At 38.7% G+C, this 25,281-nt stretch overlaps 1 protein-coding gene across 3 annotated transcripts in view; it reads right to left on the bottom strand.

Moving 5' to 3' along the window:
- The window catches only part of LOC134568240 (contactin-4-like), a 259,133-nt gene that overhangs the window by 47,980 nt on the left and 185,872 nt on the right, over positions 1-25,281 (bottom strand). For all 3 annotated transcript variants that reach the window (XM_063426672.1, XM_063426673.1, XM_063426671.1), the window contains exons 3-5: positions 10,820-10,946; positions 10,314-10,489; positions 2,686-2,781 (exon numbers count right to left, since the gene is read on the bottom strand). In XM_063426672.1, coding sequence (XP_063282742.1) covers positions 2,686-2,781; positions 10,314-10,489; positions 10,820-10,946 — 399 coding nt within the window. The remainder of the gene's footprint in view (positions 1-2,685; positions 2,782-10,313; positions 10,490-10,819; positions 10,947-25,281) is intronic.

The raw sequence follows: 25,281 nt of genomic DNA, 5'->3' as shown, positions 1-25,281 counted from the left end.
TTGTAGAACTGTAAATCCTACGATGGTGGGAAAAGCATCTGTAGTGGCATTTGTAGTGCTACTGCCATAACACCGCTACCCAATGCTAACCGATGCTGGACAGAGACTGGTATAGACTACTGAGTGTGGCACTAGATGTACACAGTCTTTGTATATATATATATATATATATATATATATATATATATATATATAAATATATATACAGATATCCAAAGAGGTAGCGGCCCTCACGGAGTTTAAAAGTTGTAATCTTTGTTAGTCACGATCAACGTTTCAGTCCTCTATATGGGACTTTCCTCAGGATCAATACAACTCAATAAATCAATATATACATGTGCATTCGTTTTTCTAGCCGTCCCCATACCAATTTATTCTCTAACTATATAATTTGCTCATCAGTCTTGGAACATAATGGGTTCATTTCACCCTCCACATACTGATATAAACTGCTTTCCCATATTATTTCACCCAACTCTTCATACGTTATCCCTCTCACCAGATTCTTATCTTTGCTTTCTCTGCTGAGAAAATCTTTCAGCCTTCCCTCCTCCTCTTCTTATCTCACCTCTTTGACCCAAATCATTATTTGATATTTTTTCTCGGCTTCCGTCAATATTTTCTCCTACTTCAAGTAATCATTTAATTTCCCCTCGTCCATTTTACATCCTATCACACAATAACCTTACCCATCCTCCTTTATATCAAAACCTTCCTTTCACACAATCCATAATCCATCTCAATGATGACATTTTAAATAAAATGATTAGCCATACATATGTTAATGAGCTGTATGGCATTCTGATATTGTCTCTTCGGTGCATCAATACTCTGTTCCCCTAAATTGCAATTAAGGGCTTGAAGGACTTAAAGACTGATCAATGCAGAACTTGCAGTGGATGGGTTAGTGTCTCTACAGGTTCCTTTCCAATAAGTAATCACTAGTGTAATTATACACTACAACGCCAAAGGAACACAGACACCTGTTTGATGAACATATCATTCACTGCAAGGTGCATGTTTTCCTGGTTTTGGAACATTAATGCAGGGTTTTCCTTTTGCCACAACAAGGTTATTGAGGTTAGGCAGACTTAAGCCTGGCTTACAGTTTGCATTCTATATCATACCAAAGATGATTGATTGGGGTTTGGTCAAGGTTCTGTACAGGCGGGTCAGGTACCTCTCATCAATTATTATTATTACTTGGCATTTATAAAGCACCAACAAATCACTGTACAATTGGGGAAAAACACAGCACAATATATACGCAGGCCAATACAAAAGGTAGAGAGGTCCCTCTCCGTGACCTGAGGTCTAGCCGTTAAAGCTCTTTTAAGTACTTGGTTATATAGTCTGTAGGCTTACAATATCGACAAACTATTTGTGTAAGTATGTCTCTTTGTGCACAGAAGCATTTGCTCTTCTGAAACAGGAAAATGCAATCTGAAACCGGTAAAAAGCAGCCCACTATTATTATACCTCCCAAACTAAACTTTGTATCCAAGTTTTTTGCATACTCTCGAATCCAAAGTAATCTGTTGCACTGCCAGATAATGATGCATGACTGATTACTACAGAGATTGCATTTACACTTTTTTATTTTTTATTTTTTTAATTCTTTATTTATATTGTGCAAAGAAACATAACAGGGTGTCTTGCAATGCCCCAACAGCACTAATAAATATAAAATAAGGAAAGCAGAACATTGGTCTGCACTGCAAAAATACTTGCATTTTCACTTTTGCACTTAAGTCCACTATTTAGGATCCTTGAAACTCCCACTAAAGAGATCTAGCAAGGTTAGTGAAGCTGTGCTGAAGGCATGTATTGGTAGTTTGTCTGCAGAGATTTTGCATGGTTGAACTTAATTAAAATGAATAATAAAAGGACACTTCAATGCCCCGAATAAAAATAAATATTTAGTAGATATACCCCCAACGAAAACATGCATGCATTTAATTAGGCATATTTTTCATTTCGGGTATATCTAAAAACAGCTTGCAAACGTTACCGATCTTTTGTCTGAAACCTTCACAAACCCTCTTTGTCTTTGCAAGGCAGGTGCTCTGAGCAATTGCTGCCTCTTGAGTTAAGCTCCACTAAGTTCAATAACCAGCAAGTAATAAAACAAGGTTAATTTATAAAATTGCATTTTCTATGGCAACCTGTACTGTTTGTGGTGTACTTTTAATATACATTTAGCTATGCAAAGAACCTGCAACATTATTTGTTCCTGCAAAATGTTACAAATAATTACCTTTGCCTTTCCTTAGTCTACTCTGATTTTCATACACGATCTTGTTACACTCTAGAGATGTGATCAATACTAACACTTCTTCCCTGTGTGATTCTCTATAATAATTTATTGGATTTCGATATTAAACAATGAAAGTACGAGGCCCAAAGAAGGTCCATGGTTGCTGTATCTCTTGTGTAGAGTGAACTTACTGCCATATTGGTTCTGGATTTCCCTGATGGGTGGGCTCAGTCTGATGTGCAATAGTATAGGTTCACTCTGCAATGGAACATGAGAGCAAAACCTATTTTGAGACCTTTGCTGGGACTAATTGGAGGGCAAGCTACTGGGTTTCTCTAAGATTTTGCCCGTTCTCATAGATCTCATATTCTCTGTTTTTAAACAATTAAAGTATACAGGATATGTAAGACACTGAATGGCAGTATTACCTCCAGAATGGGCAGGAGGGCCGCACAGCAGCACCATGCCTTGCCCTTCTCGTACATACACCGTACTGCGTGTCATGGTCTGGAACGAGTCAAGATCTGCATTGAAGAAAGAAAGGATAAGAGCTCTTGGTTGAAAAAGTCACAATACACACTTCTACCAGTAAACGGCTACACATGACTTCCAATTAAATTTAGTCAATCCTCAGTAACATACATTATACATGCTGTCACCACCCATATTGTAACCTGGAACATGGACAGAATATACCACACAGACTGGATTTTTCAAAAGAACAGCAAATACCAATCCACTATGAAATATTTTATCGAAACATGTCATGGTACACACATGTTTAACTAGGATATAATACATTAAATCCCATTCCAAAACTTTAACTGTATATAGATTTAAAGATTTCTAATTAAAGATCTCTATGCCAAGGATTAACTAACCAGGAAGATCACGATAACCCTCCCATACATTGTTATCCTGCACTATGGTACAGCAACTACAGAACATGCACTTTGGTTGATGTGATTACTCCTCTTGCTTTTTGCATTGGTTAGAAGAGGACAGAAGAGAGTGACTGATGTCACTCCATTCAGATGCCATGTTCTACAGCATTTACTTAAACTGTGTCTCCCCTGTCCTATCTCTCTACCAATCTAAAAATTGCACTAGAAGTCACAAGAGCTACTGCACTAAACAAAGTGACACTGTACACAGAGGGTTTTGAAATCTGCTAGCTAGTCTTCCTACACACAGTGCAGACATGCAGGCAGTTTGGGTTATTTACAGGTAAAAATACAGGCTCGGGAATGTAGTTTATCTAATCTCTGTAAGGAGAGTCCAACAGTTAGTTCCCAATATGGACTTGAACACTTGCACTTAAAAAGTACAAAATTTCAGACTTCATAGGCCAGAATGAGAAGCAAAATTCTAGCTAAGCGGCTTCCAAGTGGGTAGATCTAAATATTGGTGATACAATGCCTGTGGATTGAAAAAATATAGCAACTTTAGAAACTTTTAAGGAACACTCTAATATAGTAAATACAGAACTGCATTTCTAACATCAGCAGTGGTTTAATAGTTTCAAATATATAGTTAGATAAAACAATTTAATTTACCTTACACCTCTTGCCTTACATCCTCCCATGGCTGAAATCCGTTTTCATGATTTCAGGTAATCCAATGCTTCCCCATAGTGCTTACAACTGAAAGCCTACAGATACAGTCTATTTGTCCCAAAACATCTACAATAAGCTGAAGTGGTTCCGGTGCTTAGCGTATTCCTTTAAAATCCCTCTTCCAAAACTCTACATAAGTGTTTGTGGGTCGAACTTTATGAAGCTTCATGAAGAATAAAGGATGTTGAGCACACCAAGTACAGTACAGGGAATCTTTGCAGGCTGCAAAAATGGCCTGCCTCATTTTGTATAGCATACTACTTGGTTTAACACAGATGTTGAATTAATACAGAAGTTAGTTTTACATTCTTTCGGTCATTTTGAGGATGCTACAATCTCAATAATATTGTTGGGTTGCTTATGAAAACAAAAAGCCAAATATCTTTTTATTAATTTATCTATTATTGTCAAGTCTACTCTGCTGTTATACAAATAAGATACTTTCTGATGTTTCTCATTTTTATAGTGTTGCAATAGTACTAGAACTGTCAATGACATTAACAAATCTGCTGCAGATCGAGCGCAAACAGTCGATAAGACAGACATCATATTGTGCATTAACATAAAACAAATACAGTAACCTTCCTAGAACGGCGCATCAGGAACATGGATAACTAAAAAGCTGCACACACTACATTATAAACACAGTTGGTAAGTTCAACAAAATCAATGCTTCCAAGTATGATTCACTCTTCCGCATATTATGTATGTATTAAATTAACAACATTGCAGAAGCCAGATTAGATGCTGCTAATGGGGGTGGGAGGGGGGTGGGGGGTGGTAAAGTACATCTCTGTAGAAGCGGTCTAACCGAGACAGGTCTGCTTGAGATTGAGGGCCAGCATTGTATTGCATGGTGGTGGGCATTAGAATTTTTTTTTAAATGCTTGTAGGACATATTTTATAGTTCAAGACTACACTCGGCGCAGCCAACTGCCGATATTGACAGCAGAGTATAGGTGCTGCACGTAAGGTGTCAATGGCCAATGGACAATGAGATGGCTTTTAGTGTTAGTTTGAGCAAACTGCAAATTCTGAATTATCAGTTGATCTTGTACAGACATGTCATACAACAACAGATAATAGCTAGATCCGTTAAAAGAAAAAAATGATATATCTAAGTGCAGCAGAATCATCGCTCAAACTGTGTGATGGTAAAAAAAAAGAGAAAAAATACTTAAAATTCTGAACTAACTATGCAAATAGTTGTGTGGAAGAAACAGTGAGACGTAACAACAAATCAACAGAAGATATCTACAAATCAGGTACGGTCCCATATCATGTGACAGCCATGATTTTCATTGGAGCCGACACTGAGTTCTTCCCAGATGGATGAAACAGCTGGATGTTGTCAACATCGCATCATGGGCTGTAAGACTTCTAGCTTGTTGATGGAACTTCACGATCCCGGCTGGATAGGCCTAATGCTGCTACAAAAGCGTTAGCATCCAAAAGGTCAGTAAGCTGCAGTTGCTTTCCCTGCAACTAGCACGCTTAATCTGCATTTCAGTCCCCATCTATATGGTATAGAATTATTCATTAAAAGTTTTATAGTAAGTTTCAGTGATTGTCACTAGATAATAGTGGAGTGGGAAAAGTCCCCGTAAAAAGACAACATAAAGCCTTCAAAAGTATGTATAGGAAAGGCTCAAGCAGCTGCCATAATTGCCACTTTATCCGATTCAGTGCGAAAACTAAACCAGTAAGTCCCTGTGAGCATCCGTGGATGCTTTAGAGATTCTGATCACTCGGAAATGTGAGTCAACAGCAATGGCTTTAGCTTTAGCAGAGATTAATAGGGATGCATAAAGCCCTCTCAGCAGCTGAGTTATCTCTTCCCCAGGAACAGATTCAGGGACACCCCTGATCCTCAAATTTCGCAGTCGGCGGAGGTCTTCCATTTGGGCTAATTTTGTGGATGCTGCTTCTTCTGTAATTCGGCCTATCAGAGTGGCCACATCCTCTTTCACTGCAGAGATATCCACAGAGAAAAACAATTTTATATCTTTACTCGCTGGTTGATATTCAGCTTTTTTCCGTGTGTCCATGCCCTTATACTCCTGCTGTCGAAAACCATCTGATTGCACAGACGTGCTCAAGTCTGAAGCTCCTGGAGCTGTAAGTACCAAGTCCTATTTTTTTTTTAGTGTAGCTTGAAGTAGGTACCGCTGAATGCTTAGACTGTACTGCCACCCCTTAATAATGCCTTTCAGGCTCTTTCTCACTGCTGATCTCGGATGAGGTGGGAGATAGTTCCTTCTCGGGTGCCATCTTGGGCACATGGCCCTTTGGTGTTTGGTGGAGTAAGTCCTCGATGTCTGGGATTTTGAGGAAAGTACCGTGTGTTTGAACATCCCCCATGTTTGCACTGAAGTCCAGGGTATATTTTGCTAAAATCGCTCAAAAGCAGAGAGGACCCTGTATGCTCTGTATATGTCAATTGATGTGCATTAAGAGACACTCTCGATGTATGCGTATTGTTTTCTGTCAACATAAATAAAGAATTTAAAATAAAAAAAAAGCAGAGAGGACTTCAAAGAGCTCTGCAAGACGCATCCACTAAGTTCAGCTGCTAGCTCTGCCACCCCCCCTTTCTGAAATTTTATATCATAAGGTACAACATACAATCTTTAAAATGCATTGCCCCAACAACAGTTCTGTAAAGGGTTACAAATACATGTAACATTTTAATTGCGTAAATCAGTTTAAATTTAAGGTATATATTAACAGCTATCTCAATATTAAAATGCTGATCGTACATGCTATGTGGCAGACAGCAAATAAAAAATGCAAATTGTTTTGCTTTTAAAAGGAAAAAAAAGCTACGTATTGACAAAGGACAATGCAGAGTTGTCCAGTGAAGCAGGGGAAAAGCATGTGCTCCATTACAATTACATTTGTTCTAATGCACCCTCACAGTTGCTAAAAACTAGATGATGACTCCGAATCTTCTGCATGTTAAGATTAATAGGACATATTGGATAAAGGGTCACAGCAGGCTCCTGGATTAGAATATTGCTTCATCATGTTCCAGGTTTATGTCACGAGAACTTCAGGAACTCTAAAATCCTGGTATTAAGCTAACAAAACAATTTCCACTTGTATAATTTTACACAATGAGCTTTTGTACTAGCTCATTACTCCTCATTCAGATTTTTTGTTCTTAATAATTCTCTCCCAGCTTTGGTTGTTAAAATTATCTGCATCCACATGACTTGTTCTGCTACATAGCTGGGTAATAGACAGGTGATGTGTACTGAATCCCAACTGAACCATCACATGCTCAGTATTCCAGTGTAATTAGCTTTAATGGCTCATTTAACATGTTAACTTTCCTTGACAATGGTTGATGTTCCCTTAACTACAGTTATATCCAAAACTAAATAATAGTCATCAACACAGAAAGTCCTATAATGTCACCAAACATTCCGTGCACGACATAGACAGATAAGGATGTATATAAGCACATCACAAATATGGCATCTGTACACTAAGTATTTGGTTGTAGACTTTTATCCTGCGTTGGATCAACCCTCTTGGACTTGATAGGGACCCTCTAAAATGTAACTATCCATTGAATATGGCATATCTGTGATGTTGTCATGTGGATGAATTAACTAACATTCTTATATTTGCTGAATCTCGGGACAGTTATTGCTACTGAATGAGTTAACGAGCGTGCCCGGTGGGAGGAGTCATAGGGTAATAAGCTGTCATTATTCTATAAAACAGTTGCACATGTTTGCAGATATAAGAGCCAAGATTCTCAGACTGTGATGTCTGAGCTGCAAGCATAATGATGTGGATAAGAGGCCAATACAAATCATTGACCTGGCTAATAATCCTTCAATGAGGCACATGATTCTAATGAGATATAATTGTAATTTAAGAAATAACAAGATGAAGATGCAGATATTCCAGTCTGACCTTTATTTTTGATATTTATTTTTTCTTCTAGAGTTATATTTAATTAGAACAAATGAGCTTCCTGGAATATGTTTCTCAGTTTCCCGCAGCATGTCTGCTCTGCGGCCTGTTCTCTGCTTGACGCCGTCGGTCTTTCTCGCAGTGTCCTGCTGTCTGCCATTCTCTGTGCCCTGCCAGACTTGCGTCCTGCTGATGCTTGCCTCATGCGTCTTTGTGCTCTTGTTATGTGTTTTTTACATTGAGAAGTATGACATGTGTCCCTCCTTGTGTCCTGCTGTCTGGCTGTCTATGTGCACAGTGAAAGTCGCAGATAAACTGGTGCCATTGTCAGAGGCCTGTGTCGCTGCATGTTATCTAGAGGACCATTAAGCCTGTTTAATTTGATTTGCTGATGTTACTTTGTACCATGATCTAATTTCATTGCCACAGTTGCAAATATATATATTTTTTTCAACTAATTGACCTGTGCACAATAACATGCTGATTATTTAATTAGTATCAGTCCAGAGGGGGCTGAGGGGTTAGTACCAGAAAATTAACTCAAACTTATAGCAGAAAGTCTCCTAGCAACTACTGCTCTACAGAGTGCAGCTACGGGACACTGGAGGAGAAGAGTGGAATAGGGCAATGAGAGAAAGAGAAAATAAGCAGAATAAAAGAAGGAAATGTAAGGGAAGGGGTGAAAAACAAAAAAAGGCAAGAACACTGTAAATGAGATGGAGACTGTACTTTATAAAGGAGAGCCCCAGAATGGGGTATCTTCCAAATAGCGTTGGAATTAAAGGTGAAAGGGAGAGAGAATGATTGTCTAGCAAATGCAGTTGGAGAAATAAAAACATATAAAGAGAAAGAATCATAGACATGTTTGCATTTGGTGGGAAACACATTTAGGGGGTACCTTGATTGCGTTATGGACTATATTGCCAATTGTGTCAATCCCTAATGATCATATTTAAAAAAATAAAAAAATAAAAAAATTATCAGTCACATATATCAACTCCATAATCATTTATGTAATACTTGTGAATTTATGAAGCAGGGGTGCCCAAAAGGTAGATCCCCAGATGGTTTAAAACTACAGCTTCCATGATGCTTTGTCATTCTAAATGCATTCAAAGCATCATGGGAGTTGTAGTTCTATAACATTTGGGGATCTATATTTTGGGCCCTCCTGCATTAAATACATCTATTGTCTCTAAACCCTAATGGATTAGTTTCACCTAATATTATTTAATATTCATTATATCTGTTCACTGTAGTCTGTTTGTTCTGACTTTGTAGACAAGAAAGGACTCTCCCATCTCAAGTCCAGTAGTTAATATCTGCTGTTAAATATTCATCAACCTGTAACATGCTTTGTTATTTTATTATATATTAGTAATTGTAAGCAGAATAAACCTACAGAAATAGAAAGTCTGATGTGTATTGATCATTCTAGCTGACAAACAGAAGGATTTTAGTATATGTATATTAACTTAACAGTGAGCCACCACACAAGCAAAAGAGAAATATATATTATAAGAAGTGTTTTTTCTACAGAGAGAGATCTAGACGAGACAATAGGGGGGAAATTAATTAAGTGGGTGTATATATGGACATGACGCACAATGGCTCCCTGGACATTTGTATGTTCGTCCGACAGCCAGTGTCTTCCTGCTCTGCACAGGATAAAAGTTATTTTGGAAGAGCTGGCTGGATTTAAGAATAAATTGCTGGCCCCAAGCTCCCTAAACGTTCCTCATCCCCATGCAAAACACATATAACAATATGAAAGCTAACGTTCACATTTCACTTCCTCCAGTTGTCCTTGCTGAATTAATATTGCTTTCCATTGCCTCCACGCTTCATTTCCAATTTCACCTAATTACTATACCATGCATATTAATCATCCAAATGTAAGTCCTTGATCCCAGTGTGTCTTTAAAAACAAGTGGGAGTTATGTAACGTTTAGGTGCTCCTGTGGGCTGGAGAATCAGCACTGGTTCGTATAATATACAAGGGAGGCAAACTAGACACACAAGAAACTCGGTACAGGTGGCCTTACATGTAGAGGTATCTTAAAGTGTCTAGGATGAACAGTCCTGCTTCCTTCTTGTGAAGTTCAAATAAGAATCAGTCATAAGGCAGAGTCATAAGGCCTCAGTTACATCTCTGTCTTATTGTCTGGTTATCTAGTATTCTTGTGATAATACTAAACTGTGGTTCCTGTGGAGCATAAGTAAGAACAACCTCCACCTAGTTTGGTGCAACTTGTCACAAAACTTGTCATAGTTGCAAAAATCAAGCCTTAACCATCTTTCTAATATGGAAGGGTATGTCAGAAGAAGAAAGAGGAAAGGATGAATTTAGATTAAGGATAAGAAGATAATAGTTCTCATGAATAAAGAATACAATCTTAGAGAACTAAGGAAAATCATAAGTAGATGGAATTAGAATAAAATTGTTATTTGGTAACTACGAGTGTAAGTGTATTACTAATGCATCTTTTTACAATTAATCCTTCAAGACTTACATGCGAACTGAAGAAAAGCCTCCCGAGAGAGGATTGTCCCCACTATGTTGGTGGCCTCACACTGGAAAGTTCCGACATCCCGATTCCGATCTGGAGTGTTGATCACTAAACTTCTGTCTTGAATTCGATACCGGTAATCCTGGGCTTCATCCAATAGAGATCCATTTACTCTCCATCTGCAGAACAGAATTGGATATTAATAATATTGTAAAACACTGTGGAATCTGTTGGTGCTATATAAATGGCAATACTAATAATAATAAGGAACAGCATGTAAAGTAAGAAATGCACAACAGCAAGAAATATTCAGGCTATTTTAAACCAAAATGGTAAAATAAATATTATCAAACCACTAAAGTTTCAATTTGGCTTTTTTGAACAACAATTTAAAATTCACTTTGAATTCCTGGCAATTCACAAGTTACTGAATAACCCAAAATGAGTACAGAACATTACCCCAACAGGTAAAACCTAGTTGACTTGCAGATGCCACACATCACACTTACCGGGTTACAGGTTTTGGATGTCCTTGTGCCTCACAGGCCAGTCGTAAAGTCCGATCCTCCGAATCTAGAGGGAAAATTAGATTTGCTGGCTCCTGCGCAAAGACTGGGCCTTGCAAAGTGAGTTCATCTGCAAATAAGCAAGTGACTACAATGAGTGGCACAAGAAGGTCGTTAAAGAGCACAGGCTATAACAAGTGGGATTTAATAATGTAATCAGATCAGATCACAAAGTAATCAGAATAGCAGAGAGAAACACTGAGAACTTCAGAAGTACTCAGAATGATGCAATGCAGATAGCAGTAATAAATGACCACAGGTGACAATACGAATGATACATGGTGGCACTAAGTGATGTGCTCTGACACTCACACTGGATTTATGCTGCTTAAATAACAAGGTGACAAAGAAAATAGCTAAGTAACTGAAATGGATGCAAAGAAGCACTAGGTAATACAGGTGATCTGTGAGTGACACAAAGTGGCAGCTTATATGAGATACATGTTGACAGGACCTGGTAGAAATGTTGATACACAAAGTTCACTAAAACGTAAACGCTGGAGAACTGACAAGGAGTATTGAAAGGTTTAGACCACAGAAATCTCCAGTAGGACAACACTGCAAATTAAAATGTGGTCTAAAATGTGTAATACCCTTTACCTCTACAATTCTCAATCTAGTGAATATATTCCAAAGTGTCAATAGGCAAATTCAATTGTGTAACACAAACAGGTTTACTCAATAAAATAAATAATTGTAGGGACTTGTAAAAAAAAGGGCAAGGGAATTCTACACGTATGGCTGAGCTACAAAAATGGCGGGATTTTATATGTTTCAATTCAGCTGTTTTAGCCTCCATTTGTTATTTCCCTAGTATTGCTAGTTTAGTAAAAAAATAAAAAATAAAAAAAAAGTGAATTATGTGAAACAACAGAACATCATGAAAACATTCTCAGTGAAACATTCAGTCCCTGGATTAGAACAAGAGAACAAGCATAAGAACAGGACAGGTGTCAGTGAAAGGACAGCAATATGTACCTATGAAACAAGTAATGGGAGGCAGAAAACAGGAGAACGAGAAACAAGCCGAGGTCAAAGGAATGGAGAAAGCAGGAGAATCGGACTAACAAGCCAAAAATACGGTAACCAGAGAGACACACGAGCAAAAAGCAATTCAGGTATCAAAGACCACAACAGGGCACTGAGAGACAGGAAAGGCAAGTATTTAAATCCTGTGCTTAATTCTGATTGGATAACTTCCAATCAGAATTAACAATCACACGTGGGGGATATCTATAACCCCCACTGTGATTATTGTGCTATAGCTTTAACGCCGGGTCACATGAGTGACCCCGGCATTCAGATATAAGTGCCGGCTCCCAACTTGCAGCGTTATACATGCTGCCGCTGGGAGGAGGAGAGGAGGACGCGAGCGGCGTGTCAAGAGAAGAGGACGCCGCTCGCTGACAGGTAAGGGGAGAGGGGACGGACCGAGGGTGAGTGCTGCGAGAGGATTGCAGCCTCCCCTCACAGCTGCCCGCGGAAACTTGGTCTCAGTGCTGGAATGCAGGTAAGCTTTTGTTTTATTTATTTATTTTTTATTTGGGGTGGACCAGGGTAGGAAGGGTTACTCTAACCATAACACTGGTTTTGGGTCTCTTGGCCTCTGGTTGTAGCCAGACACCTTTAATTTACTGTATGCCAAAATAATGTTATTTTTGGCATCTTTGGAATCAACATTTTAAAACGATGGTAGATTTCTCTTATATACAATAAGTAGGTATTTGATTTTTTTTTCTGATTATCCCAGAAAAGTTTAAACCGTGTATTTTTAAACAACTTTAGCTTGATGGAAAGCTTTTTGTGTGAAGAGTGTGGTGGCCTCTTTTTTTTTCATTATGCAAAAAGTGCAGATTTCAATAGAAATTGACACTTTTATAAATTAACCTGGTTACACACCCTTGCATTTAAAGCAGACAACAGGTAATGTTACTTCCTGGTTTTGTTAGCTCAATACAGCTGACCTTAAGAGGGAGCTGCTCAGACTTACAAAGACATCTCATTGAGCTGAATTGGGAAGTCTGCGATTGGACAGCCAGAGAAAGTCTGGGCGGGGTTAGAAGGGAAGACTTTGCAAAGGCAGCAGACAAGAGAACTGCAGGTTTTGCGAGTCGATTTTAGATATAACCCCAATGAAAAAAAATGCATAATTAAATGCATGCACGTTTTAATTTCGGGTATATCTACTAAACAGTGATTTTTATTTATTTTGTATTTGGGCAGTGGAGTGTCCCTTTAATCATATAACCATTAACTAAATAAATAAATAAATACATAAATAAATGCAGACATACTTATATTCTCCAAGTGTACACAAAACCATTTTTAGGTATCCCTGAGGAGAATTATACAGCCAAACCAGCTATTTAGTTTGTAGAATAGCTATGCTTCTCAAATTCCCCTCTTCCCCCAAACAAATTATATGTATATTTGTTTAAAGAAAGTAGGTCCCCTTTGTGGGGGAGACAGCAACTCAAATCTATCAATGTGTTCTCACACCTCATCCATAAGGTCCAGCAGTGACTACACTGCGCACACTGAGTAAGTACATACAGAACTCCTATGACTTCACAAATATCTAAGACCGATTTTAATTAGCTGTTCTTTGGGATTATACACATCCCAAGTATTCTTCAATCCCATTAGTGTTCTAATATAAATTCAACTGGGAAGCTGTTTGAGGTGTCTACTGTCCTTGTAATGTAGGATTGCCATGTATTTTCTTTACTTGTCCAACCCTGATTTCAAATAAGTTTCTTTTTTTCATTATTTTATAATTTTTATTACAATGCCTCTCTATGATCTCCTCCAGGGGGTGTTCACATTATAATGATTTAAGTAGTTAGTTAAATATTTTGTTAGTAAGATCACATGCCATTTTAGTGACATCACTTCTCTTAATTATACAGGGAGGGAGACATTAAGTGTTAATTAATGACAGTGTGACATGTAATGATATCGAGTGGCACGGTACAGCAGTTATACAGGGGGCACAGAGCAAACTAGGCAAAGTACTCCATGCGAAGCTCTGCTCTATATAAAAAGTATTAATGCTCTGCATCAGAATATGGTCTGCCCTGTAATATGCTCAGCTCTATATTACATTCTGGCTACGAGAAGTTTCAGCGCGTAAAGCTCCGCTCTGTAAAATGCTTTGCTTGTGTAATATGCAGTGTGAGATGCTATGTGATGCTCTGCTCTATACTATACATTATGTAATGCTCTGTTTCATAACATGCTCTGTGTGAACCACTATTCTTCAATAAGTTCTGCTCTCTAATATGCTCTGCTTCATAAAATTCTCTGTGTGATGCTCTGTTCTGTAATAACCTTGGTTCGGTAAAATACCCTGCTCCATAAAATGCTCCGTGTGAAGCTCTGTGCTGCAATATGCTCTGCTCCTTAGCATGCTCTTTTCTATGAGACATTTCTCTGTAATAGTTATTGCTCCAAACCATGCTTTACGTAACGTGATGCTCTGCCACAGTTTCAACCTATGTGAACATAAGTTGTGAGCCATTCAAGCCACGCCATAATGTTGCCTAGCTAAAAACAAAACAAAACAAAACCCAAGGTCGTTGTGTGTAGCACATTCTTGTACCCAGTGCTGGATTGACCCAGGGCACTCAAGTGCCGGCCTTAGGGGTGTGTGATCTGTGTGGTTGCATAGGGCACCATGGCAGCAGTGGACGCCGTGTTGTAGTGTGGCTGTGCGGCAGTGGCACCTGGGTGGAGGGTTTCATTATCCTCTACCCGGGTCTATCAGTGAAAGCAGCGGGGGCAGAGCTAAGGTGGTGGGGGCGGAGCTAAGTGATCCACCTTGTAGATGAGAGGGAAGCAGGAAGGAGTCCCTGCTTCCCCATCTACTGCCACAGTGTCCCTGCCCGGCTGCCCCCCAACTACTCCTAGCAGTGTATACAAACACTACACAATATACATGGATGAAGAGATATGACCAGGGAGGGGTGCTGCAACGATTTTTCGCACACAGGTGCTTATAAAGGCCTAAGGCCGACCCTGAGTTAATTATAGTTAAGAGGTGTTTAGGGTTGGGGAACTAAGGATTATGGTTGGTGGGGTTTAGGATTAAGTAATACCTGCCTTCAAGATGTGTGGACTGTAACTACCATCACTCCTGGCCACCACCTTACCTTGTATACTCAAGCTATATGTAATCGGCTGTGTAAGGTGTCTTGCAGCTGTGTTCTTTCTGTGGAAATACTTTTTGCACAGTGTTCTGTAGTGTGCTCTGTTGGATAAGATGCTCTGCGACATGATGCTGTGAAAGGTGTCCTATGATGTGTAACACAGATATAATGTGTGAAAACACGCTGCCCTGTACTATTTAACACGCTGTGTAAGGTGTCCTGTGATGTTTAACTATTTATTCTATGGATATATTCTGAGCTGTGCTATATAATACGCTGTGTATGGTGTCCTGAGATGTGTAACTGTATCTATGCTGTGGATATACTCTGCACTGTGCTATATAATAAGCTGTGTAAGGGATCCTGCGATGTGTAACTGTATCTATTCTGTGGTAATACTCTGCACTGTGCTATATAATAAGCTGTGTAAGGGGTCCTGCGACGTGTAACTCTATCTATGCTGTGGATATACTTTGCACTGTGCTATATAATAAGCTGTGTAAGGGGTCCTGCGATGTGTAACTGTATCTATTCTGTGGTAATACTCTGCACTGTTAATACTCTGCACTGTGCTATATAATAAGCTGTGTAAGATGTCCTGCAGTGTGTAACTGTATTTATTCTGTGGATATGCTTTGCACTGTGCTATATATTACGCTGTGTAAGGCGCCCTGCGGTGTGTAACTGTATTTATTCTGTGGATATGCTTTGCACTGTGCTATATATTACGCTGTGTAAGGCGCCCTGCGATGTGTAACTGTATCTATTCTGTGGATATGCTTTGCACTGTGCTATATATTACGCTGTGTAAGGCACCCTGCGGTGTGTAACTGTATCTATTCTGTGTATATACACTGCACAGTTTTGTAAGGGTTCAGCAACGGAGCTGATGCAACACTTAACAGAAGTGTCAAGAGCAGTGGGGGTAGCTCATCCTCCTCCTGGGGTGTGGAATAAACATCATGTAATTGCACCTTTGGGGCTGTGATGTCTCTGCCACTCCTGGGACACTTTGTTTTGATGTGGAAGCTGCAGCCGGATAGGAAAGGTGGAAATGTAAGAGTTTAATAAACTGTGCTCAGTTATAGGGTTTAGAAATACAAAATAAAAGAAATAGATTAGGGGTACAGATTATAGCAGGATAATTATGGAGGAGAGAACACCCCAACTGGTGGGGCTGCGGGACAGGACAATGCTTGAGACAATGGGGAACAGGTAGGACGTAGGAGGGGGAAGTAAAAGCAGGTGGCAGCCTCCCCCATGTATGGGGTAGAATTAAGAATACACATAGCAGGAGTTGTAGGGTACAGGCGAATCCTAAGCTTGTAGGGAAGTACTCTATACACTTTGTCTTGGGTGAGGGTTGGTGGTTGACACTACACTCTTTAAACAAGTGATTACCCACTTTACCTTATGATCCTTGCATTTCTGGGGATCTTTGCACCCCCTCTTCACTCCCAGGAGTAGAAAAATAAAATCACACATGAAGCAATAGGGGTATATCCTAAGGGACTGAGGCTAGATACCTATTATCAATGAGCATGGTTGCTTGAACCCTTGGTTGAACCTCACTCTTGATGGCAACATATATTGTCAGTACTGCAGCAACTGATAAGCTGCTGCTTTCAAACAGCACTGGAAATTCTTCTATGCAGTGGGGGTCTATGACACATTAGCCAGTGGCTAGTGCAAAAAACATTTTGGATTGCCACAAGCCTTCACCCAACACAGGCAAAGTGCTGGGAGAAGAACTATGAGTTTACAGGCATACTGCAACTCCGTGAGTGCACTGTACCATGGGATGCTGCATGAGTCATTTATGGCCCTGTCTATTTCCAGCGGTCACATTATGCCAAAGCAAGTAGGTAGGCAGACAGACAGACAGATTAGTGTGAGTAGAGAAAAGTCACCTTGAGTGCTACCATTTAGACAGAAGATTGCAAGCAGTGCTCCATAATGACACTGTCATATCTAAAAGCATTACAGCTGCTTTATAACAGCACGTGGGTGTAAGGATAGAAATACATTTAATCACTAAACTGTAAATGCAATTAGTTGACATCAAAGTTCAAAAATATCTAGGTCATAACAGCCGTGCTGGAAAAACCTACCAACTTGTCCAATTCCCAATCTGGATATTTTGTCCCAAAACTATTGAATTAAGGTTTTCGTTCCACCACAACTCACTGTGTGATGAATAAACCACAAAGTAATAAGTGAAACGTACATTAAAAAATATATATATATATATTTTTTAATATACCAGATTAGATGCAGAATGGCCCAAGAAAATAAGAATAGAGGGGATTTTGTTTTACTCATTGAGAAAATAAATGGAAATAAGGTAAGTAGTAAGTAGTTCATAAAATTACCAATGAGTATTCACCATAGTGAGTACTGTAGAGAATTAAAAGTGAATTTCGAATGCCAAATTAGCTGAATTGGAAGCATAGCTAATTCTTTTTCAGTTCGGCTATTTTGGTCTTAAACTTGACATTTATTTGACTTCCCCCATAATTCTCATTTTAGTGAATAGCCAGGCTAGTATGTCTTCAAACTGAAGGGGGCCAGAAATGTCATCTGAGGATGGAGTATGTCTCATGCAATGGGTTCTTGCCCAGCATTGTATCTGTGAACTTTCCATTGTGAGTGTGCTCAGTTTGACATATCTCCCAAGCGTCCCTATTTTAGGAGGAACAGTCCCTATTTTGGGCACAAATCCCTCTGCCCCCCTTTTCTATCCTAATGTCCCTCTCTAGAAGCTCCATGCGGTTGGTGTGTCTAAGAGTATAATAGAGCACCACCGCAATAAGACTCACAATGTGTCTTTAAACTACACATTTAGAACTCAGTTATGTAAATAAATAAGATACATTATTCATCTTATGAATTACATTTTAGGCGCATAAATTACTAGTCACCTAAAATTTCTCATAACATCCCCTCTCTGGCCACACTCACGCCCCTAATATTAAAGTGTCACTCTTTGTCCACTTGAAATGTTGGGTAGTATGGTCTGGTATACATATCTACCTGTGTAAACCTGACTGGTAAAGAAAGGGTTACACAAAGATACAATTGTGCTTTTCCTGTTTCACAATACTCTAATAGACAAACATTTTTCAAAACAAAATGAACACAACACAAGATTATTGAAGATTATTTATCTACATATTTTGTTTTAGGATAATGGCCTTTTAAAAACTGCATGTACCCTACACTAGTAATCGTATCTTGGCATTTTGACGCAATTCCTTATATTAGGTTCCAGAGGGGGCATATATGTGTACAATACATGGAACTTTGGTGGCAGACAGTAAGAAGATATTAATAATTTGCTCAGAAACATAGGGGTTCATGAATAAAGAGCAATTCTGATACAAAGTTCTGAAGGTGGAGCAGTCACCAAGGAAACCAATGCTAATGGATCCACTTTTTGAACTTTGCCACACAACTGCTATTTATTTATAATTTAATTTATGTCTTAGATCTAATCCCTACTTGGGTAAAGCAAGGCATGCTTGTTTGCCCCCACTGGTATTTTAAAGACTTAAATAATCATCTAGTTGGAACGAGATGTCACACGTATCGTTCCAAAAGGTCACAGTTCCTATGAAATGGGATTAAGGTCGCAGACCTTCTTAGAAAATACATTTTTTTTTTTATCTTGAGCCTTTGGCAGACTAGGCTAATGGAATGGATGAGTACAATCAAGTATGCTTTAGGAATTAGTTGTCCTGCAGTCTGTTGGTCAGGAGGGCAAGATGTCAGAATGCACCCGTTATGACAGTCAGATAAGAGCATAGAGACAGTTTTGGGAGGTGATAAGAAAACACTCAGAAAGGAATACAATGTATGCCATGATAGAGGTAGAAAGAGATATGATCTGAGCATTGAGCATACCCAAATAGAGGTAAAGTGCAAACCTGTTGTTTTGAATGTAAAATATTAACAACAAACCAGGCACACTACTTATGCATGACACATAAGCTCATTGAAGTGGTCTGGGTGCAGTGTTCCTGTTACGCTTAGTCCCGCAATGTAAATCATTGCAGTTTTAGACAAACTAAACATTGCAGCACTGTCATCCTCTCGTGGCTGTCTACCACACAACCACTAGAGGGGCTTCCAGCTTGCAAGGCAACTTTTTTGGTTCTGAATGCTTTGAATTGACTAAATGCTTTCCTATGGGGAGGGCCTAATGCACTCGCTGCGGATGCGCATTACGTGCCCCATCGGATGACGTTGGTGGAAGCAGAGAACTGACCGAGCACCGACCCAGCACCAGGGGACAGCGGTAAGTATCTACAGGGTTTTTAACCATTCATTGGCCTGGGGGAGGCGTGAGGGAAGGGTCATTTGTATTCCAAACACTATAGTATCCCTTTAAGGTCTCATAGCCAAAACACTGCCCTTTTGTAGTGTCTTTCTACAATAAAGATTCCTCTATTGGCAGATTTGGTTGCCCAACTGATTCTCTGTTTGCAGGCATGTTACGAAGTCTACCACAAAAGGCATAGGGTAAAGATATAACGGAGGACGGATATCAGATGAAGTGATAAAATTGGTTTACGCATATCTTATCATTCTAATAGAATTAGGCCCATGGCAGGGTTTATATTATCTGTGTCACTTGATCACTTGTGTGGTTGAAATGATATTATATGTGTCACTTGATCAACCTGCGGTAGTTGACACTATGACAAGATTTATATGCAGTTATAATCAAGCTTCCGAAAATAAAACAACTCCAACAAATTTCGTACGAGAGAAATCAGAGTCTTTGATAATTTAAGTCTTATTTCAAATACCAATATAAATTCAACCCTAGCAAATTAAAACAAGAAGAATTAATTGGATATGCAAATGAGATTATCTGGTGTATACATCTAATTACAAACCAATTTGCTTGAACAGCATGAAAAGGAACAATGTATTTCCCATGAAATGTACCTGTATGTTCACAGTATGATAGAGAGAAGACCACGACGCAGTGTTTGACATGAAAGACACCATGAATCATTATGTCACATGCGACAGAAGACAATGTGGTAGGTCCTATTGTAGAGAATATGTAGAGATACATAACATAGAATTGTGAGAGATAATATAAAAAGACTGGGTAACAGAGGCCTTCAAAGAGCAATACAACCTTTGTCAAGACATTGTTAAAAGTAGGAGACCAAGACACACTGGGGGAGGTTTACAAGAACTGCTAAAAGAAAACTGAGTGAAAATTCTAAATTTGGAGCAATCACTATGGAAACTAATGGCACTTTTTTGCAGATTTTAGACTCAATTTATTAAGCGCTCTAAATGGTTCAATACTGTTGGAAAAAATTCCAAATTATTTATCTATAAAAAGTCCCTTTATTGGTTACTTTTTAGATAAATCATTTTGAAACATTTCTAACAGTATTGAATCATTTGGAAAGCTTATTAAACTGAGGTATTTGTTGGTTTCCATTGTGAGTGCTAAGACTTTAGACTTTTCACTTAGCAAGATTCAAAGATACACTATAGTCACCCAGACCACTGTCACCAATGTAATTGAAGTGGTCTGGGTGCAGTGTCCAAGTCCCATTTAGTCCTGCAATGTAAATCTTTGCAGTTTTTGAGAAACTGCAGCAATTACATTGCTGGACTAGGACTGCCTCTAGTGACTGTCTAACAGCCACTAGAGGCATTTCCTGGTGCCACATGACTTTTGGTTGCCTAATTGATGTTGGATGTCCTCATGCTGTCCATAAGGACAACCAGCTTCAGTAAAATCCCCATAATAATGCATTGAAGCAATACATTCCTATGGTGAGGGCCTATTGCTCTTGTGGTGCTCGCCACGCATGCACTCCCAGTCAGATGATGTTGAAGGAGGCGGAGTGCTGACCCAGCAGAGAGGAAAATAGGCACTGGAATTGGGTAAGTGTTAGATAAATATTTTAACCCTTTATGAGCCAGGAGGAGGGCAAGGGAGGTGGGGACCAGAGGGCTCTATAGTGTCAGGATACCACTTTGTATTCCTTAAACTATTGAATCCCTTTAAATACTCTAACTGTGACTATCTATTATAGACTACTTGTCTATAAGGCCTCAATTTAATAAGCTTTACAAGTGATTCAATACTGTTAGAAAAACTCTCCAAACTATTTAATTACAGAAGTCGTCATTAAAGTCTACGGATATTTTTGTAGATAAATCATTTTGAAAGTGCTAACAGTATGGAATCATTTGGCAACATTATTAAATCGAGGCCTAAGGGCTTTTTTTTTTTTTTTTTTTTTTTACTAAACTGGGAATTTGGAGAATTGACAAGGTAATGAGCTGGCAAAAAAATCTACATTATTTAACTATTTTTGCAGTCCGACTATTTTGGCCTTCCTTTTGATACCTTCCAGGCCATGAGCAAATAATCAACAATAAGCATACAATATGGCACTCAGATTATTCAATGATGTATCTTTGTGGAACAATACATTGTGTGACAGTTTTTTGAAGTGCTGCTCTTATACTTTGTATCCTGCACTATTTCAAAAGATCGGAGGTGAATGGCTCTCGGTTTTGAAAGTAGTTCCATTGGTATGTGTATATTATTATAAGCATCAGCAGAAATTTTTGTGTTTTATATAGAGAGATGAAGGACATCAGGGCACCGAGTGAAATGTGAGTCACAACAAGCACTATGTAAAAAGTAACTGTGCAGGAGATTCTAGGAAAACCCCACAATTCGTAGCAAAGCACAAGGACACAATGCAACATTGTGGATCTACATCTCTCCCTCGCTCTTTCTCTCTCTCTCTCTCTCTCTCTCTCTCTCTCTCTCTCTCTCTCTCTCTCTCTCTCTATGAAAGCACAGCACTTCAGAGAAGAAATAATACTCTGACAATATTGGGTCGACAATATTAGATTGCAATGAATTTTGCTGTACACAATGGTAAATATGGAATTCAAAAGACATATGTACATTTAGCTTAATTTTGGATTATTATAGTAAGATATTATTTTGTAATACTATCAGTCAAGAGATGTGACGGGGATAATATTAAGACATGTATTTCAAGGTATTACAAGAGCATCATGTAGAGACGGTGCTTGTAAAAGTTGGAGGGAGGGGAAATTAGGGTTGAGGGTTTTTTGTTTTTGTTTTTTTTAAGTATATGCATTGATTGGCCTCCCAGCAGAAGTGGTATATGAAATTGTGAGATAAACTTCTGGGCCTATTTAAAAAAAAAAAAAACCCCAAAAAACAGGAATTCTGGATGAACTGGCAAATTAATTGTAAATGTTAGACCAAAACAGACAAGTAAAGTTCGATAATTTTAGAGCTCAGCTACTTTTGCCTAAAATTTGCAATTGTCTTGTCACTTCTCCAGCATTCCCAGTTTAAGTGAATAAAACCCACACTGTTGTAATTAGCAAGAAACTCAATCCAAAATGTAAAGGGGGTGAGGAGGTTTGGTCAAATTGTCTGTATGTCATAAAATTAACATTTGTATATTTTTGTATTAGTTTATGAGTTTGTCTTACCATGTAGTTTTTCTTCCAGAGAGCTACATTTTGTATATGTTATGTAGATATATGGATATTCATAATTATTGTTTCAGTTGATCTTAAAGGACAACCGTCAGCTCAAAATAGCTTTTTACTATAATAATAATTTCAGCAAGTTTTAAAAGGAAATTAAATTTTTGTAAAATTAAGTATGTGTAGAAATTTTTTTTTTTGAGGTGTCAGTTGTAACCCTTGAGTCTGGACCCAAAATTTACCCCCCCATGCTATTCCAGTGGGTCCCCAATGATTGCAAAGGCACATCATATTTATCTGGCCCTAGGCAACTAACCACAATAATTTGATAACATACTATCCCCGTTTTCTCAGACGTGATGGAGTCTTCTTTGATACTAGTAAGAGTGTAATGATGGCATTTTGCATAATTCATTTTGTTATATATTACATAAAAGCTGAACAATGGATCAACTGAGGCAATTTTATAAAATAAACACTGTTATAATGTAATCATGTATGCAACCCTTTATGATGAATTGGTATGATAATAGGGATACAAAAATGTGATTGGGTAAGTAGAACTACTCACAACAAAGACTGACTAAATTAATTCTGTGGATTTGAAAAGCATTGATGCTGAGGATGCTGAGGTGCCATGGTTCATGGGTTCAAATTACAAGTTAACAACTATGCGACGACCTAGGAGTTGTGAAACATAGACAATGGAATTTCAAAAGTTAGATAGAAGCAGTTGAGCTGGAAAAGCAAACGAACTGGAGAATGTTTCCAATTGAGTTGCTTTGACAATTCTCTCTCTCTCTCTCTCTCTCTCTATATATATATATATATTAGGCTCTTGAAACACTGTACATATAGAGCAATCTGCACTTCTGTGCCAGGGGCTAGCTGCACACCCAGTACACACATAGGCATCCTAAAACTCCGGGCTGCCTAATGTCCACTCTGTGCAAAAATGACATCTGTCGTCAGTGCCCTGGCTATAGATATTATATGCTGCAGGGGGAAACCTACACATCTTCTCCCTCCCTCTGTACACCCTCTCCCCATCTTCCTGTGTACTGATAGTAATTCTTTTTTTTTCCTATCTAGCTCAGAGTGCACACAAGCTCTCTGAGCCAGCTGAATTACCCATTCAAATGCTAATTCTATTAGAAGCATTTGATTGAAACACGAACAGGAAGTGGTGCTATTAGAGCGGGGCATGGAAACCGGTGCAGGGTGTTTTGCCTGGAGCTGGATTCCAGGTAAGTTTAAGCTTATATGCAGGTTTAAAATGGAGGGTGGTAGTTAATAATGACCAGTAGGGCATTGTAAACTAAATAAATCAATGTTATAAAAAGGGCCAGAGTAACTTTTTAAAATGGGTACATGTTCTGATTTTCAGGGGGAAAATAAATCTACAGCTACAGTTGCAGAAGACATCTTTATTTTATTGCACTTGACACAGTTTCCTTCTGAGAATATTTATTTACAAGTTGTTATAGCAAAGCATTTAGTTGCAAAGGGTCATTCCCTTGCTGTGCACAGAGAGTGTATGTTTCCACCTATACATGATAATGTCTTTCTGGGTGTCTGGGGCATTTGAAGTGGGCAGCGACATAATTAGCACACAGCTGTCAGGTCAACGTATGCTAATTGCTTGTGAAGTATTAATGGAGGCCAATGACTTCTGTGCATTCATTTCACCTTCTCCGTGGTGTAAAATCCTGTAAGTTGTAAACTATTCACCAAGGCAACCATTGCTCAGGTTCGGTCCCTAAGGAGGTGACTGATCATTCAGATCAGACATAAAAAGAGCTTCTGTATTCTAGAATCTCACTTCTGACACAAGCATCACCCAGAAACTCCTGGTGAGGAAAACTGATTAACACCAAGCTCAAAATTGTATCATAATGATAAGAGAATATTACATTTTATTTTACTTCTAATTTTTCACAGGAAGAACTGCATTGCTATACATTAATGAGGTGGATTAAATAATATCCGCCTGTTAGATAAGGTGTGTGTCGCCTTGTATAATTTCAGTACAGAGGACATTACTGCTAAATTACACTTAAATACCAACAGCAAAGTTAGTGAGTCACCCGTACAGTACCAATGGCAGGGATGGTGAAATACCTGTTTCAGTGCAAGGACAAGGTCAGGGAAGTATACATTTCTGTAACAAGGACAAGTTCTATAAATATATATATTTTTTTAATTAAGAACACTTGTTTTTGCAATAGGGATACACTAATAAACCACCCAATTCAGTACCAAGGACAGGGCTGGTAGCTCACCCATTTCAGCACCATGGATAGGGCTAATGCCTCAGCTATTTCAGTACCATGGACAGGGCTGATGACTCAGCCATTTCAGTACTATGGACAGGGCTGATGACACACCCATTTCATAACCAAAGATAGAGCTTCTGAATGTTCCATTTCAGTGCCAAGGACAACCATTCAGTATCAAGTACAGAGTTTGGGAATTACTCATCCCAGTACCAAAAGGCCTGAACTCCAGAGCCTGTAGCAGTGTGTATCTGACAACGTGTACATGGTAGTTTTGAGAGTGAGTCTATGCTACTACCTAGTATTCACAATTATACTCTAATCAGTTTTAGTTAGCAATTTGTGACTGCAAAACTCTGTTGCCCTATCTGAAAAGGGACTCATAAAACAAAAAAAACATTTTGTCTCCCTTCTGATATATTTAACCTACATGGGGTTATCTTTGGACATGATAAGGAAC

This window comes from Pelobates fuscus, chromosome 7 (genome assembly GCF_036172605.1).
Source record: "Pelobates fuscus isolate aPelFus1 chromosome 7, aPelFus1.pri, whole genome shotgun sequence".
Classification (NCBI taxonomy): Eukaryota; Metazoa; Chordata; class Amphibia; order Anura; family Pelobatidae; genus Pelobates; species Pelobates fuscus.
The sequence above is the reverse complement of the archived record's forward strand: the minus strand, read 5'-3'. Positions and strand labels throughout refer to the sequence as shown.